This window comes from Arvicola amphibius, chromosome 6, assembly GCF_903992535.2.
Source record: "Arvicola amphibius chromosome 6, mArvAmp1.2, whole genome shotgun sequence".
NCBI classification, from domain to species: domain Eukaryota; kingdom Metazoa; phylum Chordata; class Mammalia; order Rodentia; family Cricetidae; genus Arvicola; species Arvicola amphibius.
In genome coordinates this window covers 151,906,710-151,923,102 of record NC_052052.2, presented here as the reverse complement: position 1 = coordinate 151,923,102, position 16,393 = coordinate 151,906,710, and the positions used below count along the sequence as shown (strand labels likewise).

The 16,393-nt window shown below is 44.2% G+C and overlaps 1 protein-coding gene across 1 annotated transcript; it reads right to left on the bottom strand.

Annotated features, from left to right (window-relative positions):
* Nucleotides 1-4,699: 4,699 nt before the first annotated feature.
* C6H5orf24 (chromosome 6 C5orf24 homolog) lies at nucleotides 4,700-15,489 on the bottom strand. Its single transcript, XM_038334951.1, has 2 exons — nucleotides 15,277-15,489; nucleotides 4,700-8,972 (listed from the first exon to the last, which is right to left on the bottom strand). Exon 2 carries the CDS (start codon nucleotides 8,967-8,969, stop codon nucleotides 8,400-8,402), a length of 570 nt encoding a protein of 189 aa, XP_038190879.1. The 5' UTR covers nucleotides 8,970-8,972; nucleotides 15,277-15,489; the 3' UTR covers nucleotides 4,700-8,399.
* Nucleotides 15,490-16,393: the final 904 nt, after the last annotated feature.

The following is a 16,393-nucleotide window of genomic DNA, read 5'->3' as shown; positions in this document are numbered from 1 at the left end:
GAGATCTGTCTGCCTTTGCCTCCTAAGTGTTGGGAATAAAGACATGTGCTATCACCACCTGGCAACCTTTTATTTCTTTTTTTTTTATTTTTTATTTTTTTTTATTTTTTATTTTTTGGTTTTTCGAGACAGGGTTTCCCTGTAGTTTCTAGAGCCTGTCCTGGAACTAGCTCTTGTAGACCAGGCTGGCCTCGAACTCAGAGATCCGCCTGCCTCTGCCTCCCGAGTGCTGGGATTAAAGGCGTGTGCCACCACTGCCCGGCAACCTTTTATTTCTTAAGTCATACCAAGACACAAGGAAGCTATCCAAAGTCAAAATGACCAAGGAAGGGCTGACATCAGGTAAAATAGTCATCATACAAACATGATTTCCTGAGCTTAATCTCAAAATTCATGTAAAGAGAGAAGCAACTCCACAAAGTTGTTCTCTGACTGCAACACTTGTGTCCCGAAATGCACATGTCCACACAAATGCATCATACACTTACGATAATAATAAACATCTTTTTTAAATGACTAAGGAATCTGAATGGCTTCTACAATGCAAAGCTGGAGCATTTGAACCTAACGATGAATAATCTCAATAGAATGACATCTAGTGCCTCAAACTGTCAGGGCTGTGGAGCCAGCACTTCATCTCTTCAGTAATCCCACTGACCCCTCATTTATTTGATTATCAAGGTAAAGAAGAACCAACTCATCACAGCACGCGGTGTTGCTGGTACATTTGATAGATTAGGCCTGTTAAGTGCCTTTTCCGCTTACAGTGCATTGACCTTTAAAGCTACCTCATTTAAATCAAGGAATGTTTATATGAAAACCTTTGGGAATTCCCAGCGAAGGAGGGTGAACTACTTCCCTGTGAGCTGTTGGTCAGGGAGGAACCTGAAGCCCCCCAAACAATACAGGCAGTTGCCTGTTGCTGGCTGCCAACCAGAACTAGATGGAAAGATGCAATTGCAGAAGACACAAGTTCTGGTGGCAGTACATGGGGAACTCAGGTTGGCATTGAACTGGAGGTTTCTACCCTGTAGCCTAGCTGGCGGTGTTGAAGATGCTATACCCCTGCTTGGGAAGAACTGTCATCAGCAGGCTACTTCAGCTGTGGGCCCTGCACCCTATACTAGTGACTAGCCAGGTAAGGTGGTCCCAAGACCGCAATGATGCCAAGTCTGTTAGATTTGAGGCCTGCTCCACTGGAGGGAATTCATACCTGGTACCATACAACTGTTCAGAAGCCTGTGACAGGGGAGGTCATAGGACCCAGTGGCAAAGCTACTACTGTTTTGCTAAACGGACATGTTGTGCCTGTCAAATTTCCTTTTAAATAATTATGTTTATGGCCATAATTAGTGTTGCTGTCAGCTTTGGTCAGAGGCTGCTCTGCAGTGGGCAGCAGCAACTGCAGAGATTCATAACGGTCGATGTTAGGAAAGTAAGTCACTCTTGGATGCTGTTGTGGTCTGACTATAAATATCCTCCATGTGCTCACGTTTGAACACTTAGTTCTAGGAGACTGCACGGATTCATAGGTTATACAACACTTAGGAGGTAAGCTTTGAGGTTCTATAGCCTGGTCCCACTTCCTGCTCACTCCCCTTCCCAATTGCCAGGATGGCCTGCGGCTGCGTTGTCCCTACCACAGTGAACTAATAGCCCCTCTGAACTGTAAGACAAATAAACCCTTTCTTCCCTGGCTTGATTGTCAGGACACTTTATCACGGCAACAGAAAGTGATTAGGACAGACGTTTAAACTGGGCAGTGGTGGCGTGGCGCATGCCTTTAATCCTAGCACTCGGGAGGCAGAGGCAGGCGGATCTCTACGAGTTCGGGGCAGCCTGGTCTGAGGGGAAACTGTTACCCAATCACATTGAATTGGGGGCGTGGCGACCTGGTCCCCAGTAAAGAAAACCTGGAGATCCAGGTGCGCTGGCTCTCTGCGAGCGGTGTTCGCCTGACCCATTTGTACATCGGAACCTTTACTCCTGTTGTGTGAGTTTCCCCGTTTTCAATTATTAAATTATATCTGTTGTTTTGAACTGGTCTGGTTACTTTAGCGTACCTTATCGAATACGCCATCACTGGTCTACAAGAGCTAGTTCTGGGACAGGCTCCAAAGCCACAGAGAAACTCTTTCTCATAAAAAAATAAAATAAATAAAAAAAAAAAAAAAAAAAAAAAAAAAGACAGACGATCAGTCACAAATCGAACTGTTCGGGCTAGTTTCCATGTCAACGCACCTCAGTTTAGAAGATGTCTCCAGAAGGCAAGCCTGCTGGGCATTTTCTTAATTAGTGATGGATGGGGAAGAGCCCAGCCTGGCCCACACCTGGGCTGCTGATCCTCGAATCTATAAGCAAGCAGGCTGAGCAAGACAGCCACGAGGAACAGGCCAGTAAGGAGCATTTTCCAGGGCTTCTGCAGCAACTTGTCTCCATGTTCCAGCCCTGACTGCCTTTGATGATCACTGTAAACCAAATGAATCCTTTCCTCCTCAAAAGACTTTTGACTATGGCATTTCATCACAGAAAGAGACCCTAAGACAAGGACATGTCTGTCACCCCCTCTAAGGGCCAAGGAACGCAGTGGAAGGGGGCAGAGAGAAGGTAAGCCAGCGGATGGGGTGGAATGTGGGACACTGTGCCGGGAACGACATTGCCACTGCACTTTAACTGAAGCAACTGCAGCTACCTGCACAAGACTGGGCCGTTTACATGTCCGGAAGGAAAAGGGCTCATGAAGCCTGGCTCCGCCCTGAGGACTAAGGCATCCAATGGATAACCAAAGCCAGACATAATAGAGGGGGGAGCTGCTTCAGAGAAGGGATTGGAGCAGGGGGCCAACAGAGATTGAGTATAACCAAAATACATTTTTTAAAATTTTAATTTATTTACTTGGTTTTTCGAGACAGGGTTTCTCTGTGTAGCTTTGGAGCCTTTCCTGGAACTTGCACTGCAGACCAGGCTAACCTTGAACTCACAAGAGATCTGCCTGCCTGACTCCTGAATGCTGGGATTAAAGGCGTGTGCCACCACCGCCAGGCTCCAAACTACATTCTAAATATGTGTAATTAATATGTGTTAGCAAAACAATTAAGGGAAGTCCTTAGGAATAAGAACACAAACAAAACCCGTACAAGAGGCAATATATGAACTCTGCAAGACTGCAGGATCAGCACGTGTAAAACAAGGCTGGTGAGATTGCAGGATCAGCACGTGTAAAACAAGGCTGGTGAGATGGGCCAGAAAAAATACTGCCAGGCCTAACCCGAGTGCGATCTCCAGAACCCACCCAGCGGAATCAATTTCCACACGTTGTCCTCTGACCTTACACTCACGCACGCGCACACATACACACCCAATCACAATAAATAAAAATGCAACAATAGCCAGGTGGTGGTAGCACATGCTTTTAATCCCAGCACTCAGGAGGCAGAGGCAGGTGGATCTCTTGTGAGTTCGAGGTCAACCTGGTCTATAGAGTAAGCTCCAGGACAGTCAGGGCTGTTACATAGAGAAACCCTAGTTTGAAAAACCAAATTATATATCTTAATGAACAGTAATTGTTTTTAACCACCGAGCTATCTTTCTCGAGCCCCAATAATGAAAACCCAATGAAATACAATGTTTGGAATCTCCAGCTTGGGGGGAGGAACATTCCAGACCCCGTCTTCAGCATGCCAAGCAGCAGCTCCCTGGCTGCCCTTCCAGACCCCACCCGAGAAAGCTCCGTTGTGGGAATTTATTCAGCCAACAGTTTTTGAAGTACTATAAGCACAGACAGGAAGTGTGCTCTCTCTCGGCTAGCTCCTTCCCTGGAGAAGCCCAGAACCATGCATCCAGGTTGTTTAAAACCAGGTCCCCCAACCTGCCATATGGGTTTCTATCATGGGTTTCTCTTCACACTCTGGGGCCACCCAGATATGCTTTGTTCAGATTAAACCTGGATTTACTAATTCTTAATCCAGCTTGGTCTGATTGGCTGTGTCAGCAGAGAGCTTACTGGGGTACAGGAACCTTTCAACATATACTATATATAAAAAATGAGTAAAGAAAGGCAGATTAGAATGCTACACACACACACACACAACACCAACAAATCATAAAGTTTGTCATGTATGGCTTCTCTACTGTGCTAAGAAACAAAGCAGTGGAGAGCGAAGGCGCGGTGGGCGAAGTACCACAGGTGCCTGTTGAAAGGAAAGGCCGCTAGTTAGTTCCCGGCTGCTCAGCCCTGAAATAATCACAAGAAACCGTTATCATTTGCAATACTGTTTGGCCAATAGCTTAAGCATATTTCTGGCTAACTCATATCTTAAACTAATCCATCTCTATTAATCTATTTATCGCCATGTGGCTGTGGCCTACCAGGTAAAGTTCCATCCTGCGTCCATCTCTAGCAGGGGGCTACATGGCTTCTGACTCTGCCTCCTTTCTCCCAGCATTCAGTTTAGTTTTCGCCACCTACCCTATCAAGTTCTGCCCTATCAAATGCCAAGGCAGTTTCTTTATTCATCACTGGTAATCACAGCATACAGAGAGGAATCCCACATCAGGTAGCACAAAGCCTGACCACCTGAGTGGAGAGAACCAACTCCCAAAGGTTGTCTTCTGACTCCATGCGCACAATGTGGCATGCACATGATCCCCTACCACCAAATACAAAATAAATTAATGGAAGAAATAAAGCAGTAAACAGTTGGTTTTAAAGTGATAACTTTATTAATAAATATACATCCATATGATGATGCAGATACAAATCATGAACACTACTCCATTCCCATACACATAATTGCACACGAGTAGCTCAAGTTCATGGACATTAAACATACACAGTATCTATTCAGACTTTTTACAGCAGAGGACAACGTGCTTATTATCAGTTAAATGGTAATTATTTGCTTCATAATTGTCTGTGGAAAAAGGAAATTGTGAATCAAAGAATCAGAGTGGCCTGATTAAATCACACAATTGACTTGCTACAGGATTAATTCTCAAAAACTTAAATACACTGTATGTGAGAACGTATCTGTCTACTTGGCAGGAAAAGGGAGAAAAGCAAAGGATTAAGATACATCTTAAGAGTTTGAGCGAAGTCAATGACATTGTAACAGACAGAGCAAAAGGGCATCCAAACTTTTTATGCCCAAGACTGTTGTGAATTTATTACTGTGGCGGATTATAAAAGCTTACTGCATACAGTCAAGGAACTGACAGAGAAGTTATCAACCATGAACTGCTCTTTTAAAGCTTCTTAAAGTATAAAGAAGCTCACTGTCTAAACACACTGTGGTTATTCTTACACTGGATGAAGCACCCTTAACCTCATATTAAATGGATCCAGATTTTACCTCAAAGAAATTCAGTATTCGTATTTCATGAAAATATATATGTAAATTCACACAAATAGCAGTTTAGAATGAATACCACGTTGACAGATGTTTCTTTTTTAAATTAAAAATACAAAGTTTAGTCTGATTTCAACACTGATTTAAAAAATGTTCCCAAATATTAAAAATTAAACCAATTACTATTTAATTTTTTAATATATTGTGCCAATATATTTTTTAATATCCAGTGCAAAACTCCAAAGATAGTATCAAAATCACCCCATACTAAAGATTAGTTAGGCAAGGGAATACCTGTGGAAAATGAAAATTTCATCTGATTGACTCCTTAGTATATAACAGTAATAAATAAGGCGTGTTAAAATACCCTTTAAGAAAAAGTAAAACAACTTACTGACATAGTAGATCATTTTCTGATAAACAGTTTTAATATAGATAGTGAAACCTATTTTATGAAGAATAGAATCACGCGTATAAAATTAGCATTTTCCTTTTAAGGAACAATTATACAGGGGGGCAGTTCTTCCAACTGAATACACTGATATCTAGGCAACTGTTTAACATGCTATTTCAGTGTCTGTCATGACAAAGACCATGTTACAGAAGATGCAGAACGCAGTCTTTAGATCATGTAGAAGCAAAGATATTTTAAATGTGAAGACTTCATTCATGTCATCACTGTCTCTCCAGCGTGGCACTAGTGAGCTGTCCACCAGGAGAACAGTGAGTAGAATCAGATGTTCACCAGCGCTCACACTTAATACTCCAGGGAACGGCTCACAGGAACAGTAAATTCAGTGTTCTAAGTGATGCTACCCATCCACAGCTGTAGCCACGCATCCCCTTTCCTGGGCTAGAGCTCCCTATACAACACTGTTATGAACACCTCTCCTTAAACCGATGTCCCATTTCATTACACAATAATACACCCACTGTGTCTTCTGACACACAGCACAGCACCACTGAGTAGATGTGCTGGGGAGTGGGGGAAGGGGAACAGGTGTGGAACAGCAAAGAAACGAATAAACAGGTATAAAAGCAGGAATGAAACCAAACTGGAAGGATGTTAGTGGACTTACTATGACACACAGTATGCGCCCAATCCCTGACAATGGTGCACAGTATTCTACAGAATACTGTAGCTATCTTCAGGATCTGGCCGTGCAAGGGTTTCTAAGCAGTCAACTGCTAAACACCCTCAGAAACAGCTAAGTGATGGGTACTCAAGGGACCAGATGAACACACAATGAAGACACAAGTGTTTGTGCGTGTCAGAAGTTACACTGTTCTGAGTAAGTTATTAAAAATTGTACGTTCTAGGTTTCTGCAAGAAGAAACACTTGAAGCAATTGAGCTGCCCGAATGACAGCGCTGGTTGTGTAGTCACCCAGCATTGTCCACGGTTCCCTATTTCTGCAAAGCTGGTCCCGTTGAGGTCACTGATCCCCCAAGCAATGCAACATCTCTCCTTGTCCGAGCAGAAGCCCAGCTGTGTGTCAGCTATCCCTAGGGGCACCTGAGGTTTGCTGCTTGTCTCCTGAAAGGTCTAAATCATGGCATTTACATAAAGTCAGTTTACATGGTCTGAGAGCAAGCCTAACCAATGGGTATGTGTCCTTTTATACTTTTGATATAAGTTTTTGAGTCTTTAATCTACATTTTAATATCAAAGGCATTTTGAAATGCAAGTAAAAAAACGTAATTTTTTTAAGTTCAGTGAAAGCTTTTGTGTTTTGTTCTGTTTAAGAGAGGATTTCTACCTAGCGCGGGCTGCCCTGGAAATCACTAAGTACACCTCTCAAACTCACAGAGATCCGCCTGCCTCTGCCTCCCAAGTGCTGGAATTAAAGGTGTGCACCACCTCTGTCCAGTGAAACTTTTCAATTCTAAAGTTCATAATATTTTATGTAAAACTCAAATAAAATGTATATTAACAAATTAACAGAAAGGAAGATTTTCCTATGTGCCCGGTATTTTTCTCTCTTCTGTATTACTTTGAAAGCAAGCCTCACTAGGGAGAAGAGATTTCTTTTGGAAAAGCAGTCTTCCTGGAGCCACAATGCCATTTTTAACCTAACCAGCACTCATTTTACAGTTCATGCATACTGAGTTCTTACATTTCTTGGTATTTGGGTCTTAACAGGCAGGAAACTGCTTTCTTGAGACCAGTTCTGCAGTCTACCACTCAATTTGTGTCCTTTGGTAGATATAAACCTGAAGATACAGTTAAGTACTAATGCAATATAATAACAATTACTCAGAGAAACTAAAAAACCATTCTAAATGAGCACTAGTAATAAATGTCTTTAAATATAATATTTTGAAACTCACTAAGTATATGAAAGACAAAATAGAATGATTATAGTTACATGCAGACCTTAAGGTTTCTCTTTCTTGTATATTAAATATAATGTGCAGGCTTATGAAGTATTTATGCATTTTGCTGTAAGAATGAATTATTCGTAGTGTATGGTGTATATGCTCGTAAGCAACTGAAAAACATATAGGCTGTAACTATAATCTCTGCAAGGCAAGTATTAGACAATGTTTTAAGAAATAATGATCATCTAATGTCATGTGAATCAATAAATAAGAAGCTGTGTTTTAAATTCCAAAGCATCCAAACAGCTGTGTCTTATTTCAAGGACGTTCTAAACTCACACAGGCATGCCCTTTGGTCTGCTCACTAGTTGCTGTTCCACCCTGTCAGTTAGAAGCCTCGGGTAAACCTTACCACACGGGTTTACTCACAACTCAAAGTCAACCGTGGCAGTTCGTTGGCCTATGAAGCGTCCACTAAGAATGGCCCAAAGGGAAAGCAAGAACTGAGCTGAGCGCTATCTGAACCTTGAACACTACAGGTACAACGCACTACTCCTGCCCAACTAGTGGCAGCTTCTGAGCAAAAACGATAGAAACGAAAATCAAGTGGGGAGTGAGGGAGACCAAACAGAAAAAAAAAAACTGGGAAGTCCAGGTGGTAAAGTCAGAGTAAAGCAAGAAGCTTTGGGGCACCTCAGTCTGCTCCTAGCACATGCTCTCCTGCCTCGCTCACTCACTGGGTGGCTTGACTTCACCGCTGGTTTCCTGAATCCCATGAACTGCCCTGCTATGATGCATCATAGGGTAAGGGAAGGCAGCAGTACCACAACCATAACCAAGATCTGCAAGTCGGGACAGAGCTTTAATGCTACCTGGAGGTCTCCCTGGGCTGACCTTGTACCCTGCAGCTTTGGTTGTACCCAAAGGTCTGCCTGGACTCGTCTTAAATCCAGCTGCTTTGGTAGTTCCCAGGGGTCTGCCCGTGCTGGTCCGGTATCCTGCTGACTTGGTGGTTCCCGAAGGCCGGCCGCGCTTACCAGATCGATTGAGGTTTTTCTTTTTCTTTAGTTCATCTTTTATCTCTATGTTTCTGCCACTGGTAGGCTGCAAGTGTGTGTCATTTAATGGGTCTTGCCTCTGACAAACCATTGGTTTGTGGCTGACTGTGTGGCCATACTTGCTTTGCTGGGATGAATATATATCAAACTGATCAGCAGCTCTCATGGCATCTTCGCTGAGGCAGGAAGGCTTGCCAGGCCCACAGAATGCTGGATTACTGGCGGCAACAGGATGCATCATTTTCTACCAAAAATAAAAGACAAATATGTATAAATACCTATCTGTATGACAACATCCGGTGGGAAAACCATCTTTAACAACTATGAAGACTACCTGAAATTAAGACAATAGGGTAGACTCCAAAACACTTAAACACACATGAGCAGTGTTCCTTGACAGTCCCCCCAGCCCCCACCCAACCGAAACATTTCTTCCCAGAGGACAGAGACCCATATTCAATAAGTAAGTGAAATGTACAAGGATCAGAAACTCCAGAAAGTTAGGTGATTCACTCTCCCTCACCCTGCAAGTTTATAAAAGCAAGAAGAAGTCAGGGAGAGAAAGACTCTTCAGTGGACAGGAGTTGTGACCATGCTAGGAAGTCTGTTCAGTGATACAGCTGCCTTTGTTACCCATACATCTGTCCACAACCTAATAAACTGACTCACTAAGCTAGCCTTGCATGGAATTCTTTGTTGGTGCCCTGTCTAGGGTAAGAGAATGCTGTCCATGTCTCCCCACAAAAAGTCACAAAACAAACAGCATGAGAGTCCTGGGTTTCTCAATTACAGGTAGGAACAGAGATGTCATAAGATCACTCAATTAGAGGTTGGAAAATGGCTCAGCAATTAAGAGAAAAAACTTGCTGCTCTTGTAGTGAGCCCTAGCTCAGGTCCCAGCACCCATATGGTGGCTGACGGCATCTATAACTCCAACTCCAGGGACTGACACCTCTGCTGGCCTCCTTGGACTTCAGGCATGTGCATGGTAAACATACACACGTGTAGGCAAAACAGTCACACACATTAACTTGTTTTTCTTTAAATATTTCGAGATAGGGTTTTATTTTTGTGTAACTCAGGTTGTCCTGGAATTCTCTCTGTAGATCAGGCTAGACTCAAGCTCACAGAGATCTCTGCCTGTCTCTGCCTCCCAAGTGCTGGGATTAAAGGAGTGCACCATCACCCGGACACATAAAATTTCTTAAAAATCTAATTTTTAAAAAAAAAACTCAAAGCACTAATTTAATAGCTATAAATAGTCTGGTTAAAGCTGAAGTAAAAAAATGAGTGTTTTATAGGCTTTTGTTTTCCCTTTCAAGTTATTAAACTCTAGAAAGAGAATAGTAAAAAAACAAGGGCCAAAGAGAAGGCTCAGCAGGTAAAGGCACTTGCCACCAAGCCTGATATTCTAAGTTCAATTTCAATGACCCAAAAGGTAGGAGAATAAATTTCCACAAGTGGTCCTCTGACAACCACAACCACACAAACACACGTTTAAAATTTAAACAAGGGCTAGAGAGATGGTACAGTGGTTAAAAGCACTGGTTGACCTTCCAGAGGTCCTGAGTTCAATTCCCAGCAAATACATGGTGGTTCACAACCATCTATGCGATCTGGTGCCCTCTTATACTGTGCAGGCATAGATGCAGGCAGAACACTATACCTTGTAAACAGATTTTAAATAAACAAAACTCTTATTAAAATGATTTTCCATGCCTAGCCTTAGAATGTGCCGTTGAGTCTTACAGTACACTCTCTCTTACATGTACACTCTTAACCAGATCAATTTCCACAGGATGGATACTCAGTCATTATGATCATCTATTATTTATGCAGAACCCCGAGTGTGTGTTACACTTTTCAAAAGCCAGATAGTGCCAGCAAGGAACATAATGTCTTGGCCCAGCACAGAATCCCTTCCAATGGCCTCTATCCAAACAAAGGCAGTATCAACACAGAATTAACGAAGGTTTCTATTAGCTAAAACAGATGAGCACATATACAAACAGTGAAGACTTAAACTACAAAAATATGGACAACAGTCAAATACCATCTACTCCAAAGACAAAAGCTGCATGTCAAACAGATCACATCAGGGTATGCCATCTTCTTGGCTTACAGGAGACCTGAACAAGAAAAAAGTCACTGTTTTGTCTGAAGACCTTGCTATGATTTTCTCCTTCTACGTAAGGCTGTACTCACATGAGCACTGCCTTTGAGGCTCCAGCACTATGACAAAGAAAGACAAAGCCACACATCCAGTTCAGACGTAGGTCCCTCCTGAAATGTCCTTCACGCACATCCAACTGCAACAACTCCCAGAGATCACAAACAAGGAACTTACTGAGCTCACAGAATTCTACACAAGGAAACAGGGCGCAGGCCACAGAGGCACATGCTACTGAACTAAGTATTTGTTGAGAACCAACAGAGTTGTTGCCCACGTGGTTTAAAGTCTCAATACTGAAGTAAAAATATACATTGAGAAGTCACTCGTTTATGGTCAGAGCAACCAACACAGACTTGAAATTATAAAACAAGTCAAAGCAAAACAAAGTATTAAAAGAAGTAATTTTTAAAAAGATTTATTTATTATATACAGTGTTCTGCCTGCCAGTATGTGTGCAGGTCAGAAGAGGGTGCCAGATCTCATTACAGAAGGCTGTGAGCCACCCTGTGGTTGCTGGGAATTGAACGCAGGGCCTCTGGAAGAGCTGCTAGTGCTCTCAACCACTGAACCATCTTTCCAGCCCCCAAAAGGAGTAATTTTTAGTCTCTTTCCAAATATGAGCTAACTATTAACATTTACTTCACAAGCTACAATTCTATTTCATATCAGAAATAGAGACCATCAAGCTAAGTTTTAAACACATTAGCCTCAAGTTAGTTTCTGAGCATTTTCTCTGGGCCAGGCCTTGCACATAATCCTCAGGGCACGCTGCTAAGGAAATAGGAACGGGGCTAGAGAATGGCTCAGCAGCTAGCAGCTTTTTCTCTGCCGCTATTGCCGAAACAGGAAATCTCTCTACGGCACGTCCTAGCAAACAGCAAAAAGCTGTGTTAAACTCTCTCTCCTTTATTTAAAGCCCTCTCAGGTTTTTAAGTGGATTTAGTCACCATGTTGGAGCGCCAATCTGTAGAATGAGCGGCGGGGCTGTGTCCCGCCACCCGGCTAGCTTTACCCAAAATAATTACACAGAAACTGTATTCTTTTAAAACACTGCTGGGCCCATTAGTTTCAGCCTCTTACTCACATCTGAATTAACCCATATTTAGTAATCCATGTAGCACCACGAGGTGGATCGCTTACCAGGAGAGATCTTAACCTGCATCCATGTCGGAGAGGAGAAGCATGGCAACTGCCTGAAGCATCTGCCCCCTGCCTTCTACCCAGCATTCTGTTCTGTCTACCCCGCCTACCTAATTTTCTGTCTCTTAAAGGGCCAAGGCAGTTTCTTTATTAATAATAAAAGTAACACACAGACACTCCTCCATCATTTTAAGAAATGGGAATTGACTTTAAGTGACCTATAAGAGATATTCTTTAGGAGAATGCAAAGCCAAAACAGGAATTCAGCTATTCTGAATAAAGTCAACAGTTCATGTTATAGAATACTGAAGGTGTTCAGCAGCATCCCAATAGCTGTCAGGAATACAGCTTTCCCCCAAAATTTACTCCAAATATTGCCCTAACAAACATCAGTCTAGCACATTCACCTCTGGGGCAGGATATAGTTCATGTGCTGACCCCTGGGTTCAACCCCTCATCACACCAAACAAAAAGAGAAAGTATATCTTTAGCCCTTAACTTCATGAATATCCACAAAAATCTTCCTGTTGGAAATATGGATTATGCAAATGGAAGAAAAGCTACTACTGTACTTCTTGAAACAATCAATCATATTCTCTCTCCAAGTTACATACTAAATGTCTAGGTCCCCAGGACGCCCCGCTATGTCCAGACTCATCAGGAAATTTGGGTAGGAATAGGGCTAATGACCTTCATTGTTTACAAATTCAGTAATGCAAAGAAAAGAAGTCAAGCTTGGAAAGACTCCAGTCCTGCTCATGAACCTCTTTAACCAACTCCAGAATTCACTGAAGATGAACCTGTTGGCCTGAAAACGTAAGCAGACTGTATTAGATGAGAACTTGGAACACTGCCGTATACTTATCTAAGTACTGGTTGTGAAGTAGCATTAATAAATGCATCTGAGATGAATCATATATACATACGTAATATATGAATTAAGTAGGAATCTAAAGAGCTGCTTGTAGCCAATGAATTTGGACTAGCAACTACTCAAACTCAAGGAGAAACACACATACCTGTAAGAAAACTGAACCCTCTTCAGTCATTATTTAGAAAGCTGTCACAAAAAGAAATTGGAGCCAGGTGTGGTGGCACAAGCCTTTATTCTGAGGTAGAGGCCACCAAATCTCAAAGGATTCCAAAGGTAGCCTGATCTACCGGCAAACTCAAGGTCAAAGCTACATAACAAATGACCCTTCCTGAAAAAGAACCTCAGCAGTGGCTCAGCTGTTGGTAAAGGGCCAGCTGCTGTCTAAGCACAGCGCCTGGGCTTGTTTGGATCCCAGCACACAAAGGGGGCAAGCACAGCACCCTGCGATGGGAACCCCCATAGGGAGGTAGTAGACTGCCACCAGATCCCTACAACCCACTGGGCGGCCAAATGTGGAAGCTCCAGGTTCAAGTTTGGTGGGAGATCTTGTCTCAAAAATAAGACAATGCAGCCGGGCGGTGGTGGCGCACGCCTTTAATCCCAGCACTCGGGAGGCAGAGGCAGGCGGATCTCTGTGAGTTCGAGACCAGCCTGGTCTACAAGAGCTAGCTCCAGGACAGGCTCTAAAGCTGCAGAGAAACCCTGTCTCGAAAAACAAAACAAAACAAAACAAAAAAAAAAAAAATAAGACAATGCGTCCCTCAAGAAAGACCCTTGGCATTGACTTCCGGCCGTACTAGCAGGCACACATCGCTAGGAAGGGTGACATCAGAGATTCCCAGTTTGAAGGCCAGATCCAAGCTTCATAGAAAGCAATAGATGAAAGTAGTAAGTTAAGAGTTTTCTCTCACACATGGAATTGCTAAATAAAAAGATTCTTACAACCTATGTCAGCACTCTGAAAACCTTTATGTGTGAATGTTTATCTGTATATATATTTACATGTACAGTAAATTTCAGCATTAACCACGTTCTTCAAAATGCCCCCTTCTTTCTACTCCAAAACTTGCCTGCTAATGATTCTTTTTTTTTTTTTTTAGTTTTTAAGACCTGGTCTCATTCTTTGTCTATGCTGACCTCAAACTCACAGCAATCCTCCTGCTTCACCAAGCAAGTGATGCGTGTAAAGGTGTTAACCAACGTTTGGCCAGCTGGTTTTTGAAATGATGTTTGTGTGCATGAGAACACGTGAGTGTGGGTAGCTGGAGTTGGTTTCCAGCTGTGCAGTGACTAGGTGCAGGGACCCAGCCTCTCCTTCTCAAGACCTGTACACAACCTTAGCTGTTTTTATCCAGCTAACTATATAGAACTCTTTCCATACAAAATTCACTAAGATGATGTAGGCTACATTTAAGAAAGTCCTGAGAATTTCTCTGGGATGTGGGTGGAAGGCAAGCTAGGAGTTACTGAACAAATTGTGTGCCTAGCAAAAGCTCCAGCTGTTTTTTCTGTTTTGTTTGTGGTACCGGGGGTGGAACCCAGGGCCTTGCACGCACATGTCAATGAAGAAAGACCTTTGTAAGCGATTCACTGACAGTTTAAGGGAGCCAACGAGGAGTTGGACTGCGACTAAATTATTAGTTCTGAAGGTATACTGAGTTTTGCTCTCCCTGGAGGTTTACTGTGGAGTTTTAAAGCTGCTGTCCTTCAATGAAACAATCGCATCTCGAATATGGCAAACATTATGGCCAACAAAATTATTTTTTGTTGCATAGGTGTTGCAAGGCACCTATGAAGCTTTGTAAATACAGCAAAGCTTCAAAAGCCCCCATTCTGCTCTCCAAAAATCAAATATCACATAATTGTCGGACTTTTGTTACAATCTGGCTACCACTATATATAATTGCATATGATTTGACAATCCTAAACAAGAGTGTGAGAGGCCGTGGCAAGAACTGGGGGTGCTGCTCCGCTCCTGGCCTCACCCGGGGAAGTTTGGATACTAAGACACAACATAAATAACGGTGTCCTTTGTCTTCTCTGCACTCCTCAACTGTGCCCCGCGGCAGTTCCCCAAACCAGCAGCCTAATTGGAGCCGAGGTGCTCACCGCCGTGAGGCCGGGATGCGCCGGGAAGCGGCGATCACCGCAGCGCGAGGACAAGTTTGCAGCCCCGCGCCCACCCTGCAGCCCGGGCCGTGGGGCCCGCGCCGTGACTTCCGCCTCCCGCGAGGCCGGCGGGCACCCGGGCGGAAGTGCCGCGGGTCCCGGCAGCTCTGGAGGAAGGAGGCGCCAGCGCCCGCCACCGCATCCCGCGCCTTGCTCGCCGGGCCCCTCGCCCGTCGCCACCCCGCGCCCTACCTCGGCCGCTCGGAGCCCGGCCCTCAGCGCGCCCAGGGGCCGACCATAGGCAGGAAAGCTCCCGCCCGCTCCGCTCGCTCCGGCCGGCCCGGTCCAGTCCACGGCAGAGGGCCGGCGGCGGCGGGGAGGCCCACGCCAGCGCCCGACTCCCAAGAGTCCTCGCCGCGGGCCCGGGACGCCGGAGGAAGAGACCGCCACAGCCCCGGAACGTGAGCCCCGCGCGCGCGCACGCGCGCACGCTTCGGTATCGCGAGACCGGTCGCCTGGCCCGCGGCCAGAGTGCGCGTGCGCGGGGTGGTGGCGCTGACGGACACGCGGCCTGGGCTGGTCTAGACTCCGGCCAAGGGGAATTTCTCACTCCGACCCTGTGGTGTCAGAACGTCTATTCACCAGATTTCTCAGTTATCGGGGGCCTTGAGTTAACAGCCTCAATATCCACTCAGGGCTCAGAATTGGATGTCTACGGCAGCCGAGAATCTGAGGGTAAAACATTAACTCAAATACGTTACCTCTGCATCTTCTTTATTTTTCGTGCAAGGGGAGAAAGTGGAGTGAAAGGGCGCGGAGAAGAAGAATAGGGGGAGAATAAGCAGAAGAAAGAAGGAGAGTGAGGGGAAGAAGAGGAAGGGCTGATATCCACGAGGTTTCTAGTTTTTACAGACACAGTTGGAAAATTCCATAGGCAAGAACAATGATTTTATATATATATATATATATATATATATATATATATATATATCTCAAAATCACAAAGAGGGCAGGTAGAATCTGACAAAGCAGTACCCCAGAACAGGTGGCCCGACCCGGGAAAGAGCTGACATTCCAGACCGTTAGATAAAGTTACTAAACATCCCTGCATCCTGGGTTCACCCATTCTCCTCGTCTAATCTCTTTGGTGATAACTGCGGCTGTGCTCCAGAAGTCGCTTTTCACCGCTGTTTGTAAACGATGTTTGACCAAGTGTGCTAGGGACTTCTCACACACGTGAGAAAGACTCATTGTCCAGTGCACACCTTTAATCCTAGCATTCTTGAGGCAGAGGCAGGCAGATGTCTGTGAGTTCAGAGCCAGCCTGGTCTACAGAGTGAGTTCCAGGATGGCCAGCGCTAAACAGAGA